This window comes from Myotis brandtii, unplaced genomic scaffold (genome assembly GCF_000412655.1).
Source record: "Myotis brandtii unplaced genomic scaffold, ASM41265v1 scaffold182, whole genome shotgun sequence".
In the NCBI taxonomy this organism is placed as follows: Eukaryota; Metazoa; Chordata; class Mammalia; order Chiroptera; family Vespertilionidae; genus Myotis; species Myotis brandtii.
Genome location: NW_005356751.1, coordinates 1,772,857 through 1,775,765, shown reverse-complemented (window position 1 = coordinate 1,775,765; position 2,909 = coordinate 1,772,857). Strand labels below are relative to the sequence as shown.

Genomic DNA, 2,909 nt, shown 5'->3' with positions numbered 1-2,909 from the left:
CCCCCTCCTGTAGCTCTACGCCACCCGCCACCCGCTTGTAGCTCGCTGCCCCACCCTCCTGCTGATCCGTGATCCGGTGATTACGCTGTTGGTCGTTATGTAACAAGCATTTGCATATTACATCTTTATTATATAGGATTTCTATCCTCAACTAAATTAAAAGCTCTTAAAGGCAGACACTGAAACTTATAGTCTGTGTCCCCTACACATTTAGAGGCACAAAGTAGACACTCAAAAAGTCTTTGTTTTTAAATATTGGAAAAAAATTTATTAGAAGAGTTGTTTTATAAAGAGACATGTTTTTATAGGTAAACTAGAAGCCCAGCGAAATCACGTGGCCCTGCCCACCCGTGCTGGTCTTTGGTCGTTACAGTGTTAGGGCCACAGGCCTTTTGTAATATAGATAGGCAATCCACTATTCAAATCTGAATATTAACTAATAGACATAATTTCTAGTTCATATGCAGAACTACCAGAGATACTGCCTCCCACTGATAATATATTCCAACCATAGCACTTTTTAAAATAATAAATCAAGCTAAAAAAAGTCAAATGTTCTAACCTTAACACAGATATTAGTAAAGCTGCCTTAGAAAGACTAACAGAACCAAACTAAAAAGTAAAAAATGTCAAAAAGAAATTGTCATATTTTAGAAAAAGATAAATTTATTTCTTTAAATGTAAAATGTATTGATGTGTGATGTGTAGACTATAATTTTGATTCATGTACTTCAGAACACAAATTTAAAAAATGAATTTGTCATACAGAGCCCAGAACATATACTCATTTCCTAACCACCAACAAATAAAGATCCTAGACAAAGTAAAAAAAATGATTCTTATCAGCTTAGCTATATTAATAAAGTTTAGTAAATACTTACTGAAGATTCTGGATCTGACAGTTCATCTAGTAATTTCCTTGCATCTACCACAGCTTGATAGAGTCTGAGATTTTTGCCATCAGAAGCAACAAAGCAAGCACTTGCAGAATTGCAGTATGTGCCTGAAAAAGTAAACACTGGCATTATAATGTAGATTATTATTAGCTAAAGTATGAGAAACAATATTCATACTTTTCTTTTTAGGCATAATCATGGTCAAGATCGTAATTAAGCACATATAATAAATGGATAAAAAATTACTGGCAAAAAATTTCAGGAGAAACTAGATTATGAGAGGGAAAAGATTAAAAACAAATGTCTAGAAATTCTAAACATAAGTCTGATCCCTACATTCTGAATACTTATTTAAAATCCCCCTAATAATGACAAGTATAAACCATTTGGTGGATAACAAGTAACAGTTTAATGCTTTTATTAATTTCACAATTAAAATGAACTTACCAAGACAATAGCTGGGAATCAGAGTTGGAAGCCAAGCTACATTAGAGAAGGCTGAAGTATGTAAAGAGTTAATTCGAGCCAATTCTGATACTCCTCCAGTGTATGACAAAGGTCCTATTGGGTCTACACGCCATAGAATAAGTTCACTGTAGATTGCATTTGGGTCATGAAATGTACGAGTGGCTGCATTTCTAAGAGGTTGTTTCGAAGAACCTTTTATATGTTTTACAGGATCCATTATCCTACTCAATTTATTGACTGAGTCCCATTGACAATCTGAGTCAGGAGTCAACAAAGCATTATGATGAGATGATGTCAATAACAGTGGTAAAACTGAATGACATGCCAGGTCATTGAGGTGAAATCGATGACCACAATATCTAAATTTGTGAGATACAGTTAGAACAGTGGTAAAGGCAGACTTATCAGCAAAAGTGACTGCCCACTGATTTAAAGAACCATCTATGTGTTTAGAGACCATCATTACTGTGGGCGCTAGAATGTTCATATTTGTACTGTGTGATCTATAGTGTGACTGTGATCTGTGAGGACTGCCTACAGCCATCATGTCTTGGTATAGCAGAGTGGGGTGAGACTCTTTTGTAGCATTTATGCAGGCATACATCATGATATTTTTACTAAGAGAGCTTGCATCACCAGAAGGAAATGCAACAGGAATCCGAGAAGAAAAAGAAACCTGAAAAACACAATTATATGATTAAGTGTAAGTAGTCTGCGCCTCCTCTCAAAGTCTTCCAAAAATTTTCTATTTTCAAAATGCCAAATCTAAGCTTCCTAGCAAAAACTATAATTTCAACTTTTTATGGCCTAATCCAGTGATGGTGAACCTATGACACGCGTGTCAGAGGTGACACGCGAACTCATTTTTTTGGTTGATTTTTCTTTGTTAAATGGCATTTAAATATATAAAATAAATATCAAAAATATAAATCTTTGTTTTACTATGGTTGCAAATATCAAAAAATTTCTATATGTGACACGGCACCAGAGTTAAGTTAGGGTTTTTCAAAATGCTGACACGCCCAGCTCAAAAGGTTCGCCATCACTGTCATAGTGTAAGAGAAGACTGAAGGAAAAAAAGGTTCAAGTGCCTTGCCTACACAAATAAATGAGTACAACCACATCTAAACTTCAAAAAAATAACAGATAAAGCTAGCTAGACTTAGTTAATATACTCAGGAGGTGAGAGGAGGGGGCTCATCCTGAATCACATTTTTAGGGTAGTTTCTTACTTTATTCAAAATACTGCAAAAAATATCAACATACCTATATTCAAATACTCAGTATCACATTTCAAGCCCAATTCATTTTACTTTGAACTATTCAAGCTTGCAGTGTAAGTATTCTCTTCTCAGTTGCTTATCAAAAACAAAATCTTTGCCCTATCAGGTTTGGTTCAGTGGATAGAGCATCAGATGAAAGGATCCCAGGTTCAATTCTGATCAAGGGCACATGCCCGAGTTCCAGGCTTGATCCCCAGTAGGCGGCATGCAGGAGGCAACCAATCAATGATTTACTCTCATCATTGATGTTTCTCTCTCTCTC

At 35.6% G+C, this 2,909-nt stretch overlaps 1 protein-coding gene across 1 annotated transcript in view; it reads right to left on the bottom strand.

The window, feature by feature from the left end:
* Positions 1-2,909, bottom strand: part of DMXL2 (Dmx-like 2) — a 172,161-nt gene that overhangs the window by 80,857 nt on the left and 88,395 nt on the right. Inside the window, exons 14-15 of the mRNA XM_014537836.1 lie at positions 1,344-2,040; positions 882-1,003 (exon numbers count right to left, since the gene is read on the bottom strand). Of these exons, the coding sequence (XP_014393322.1) occupies positions 882-1,003; positions 1,344-2,040 (819 nt within the window). The remainder of the gene's footprint in view (positions 1-881; positions 1,004-1,343; positions 2,041-2,909) is intronic.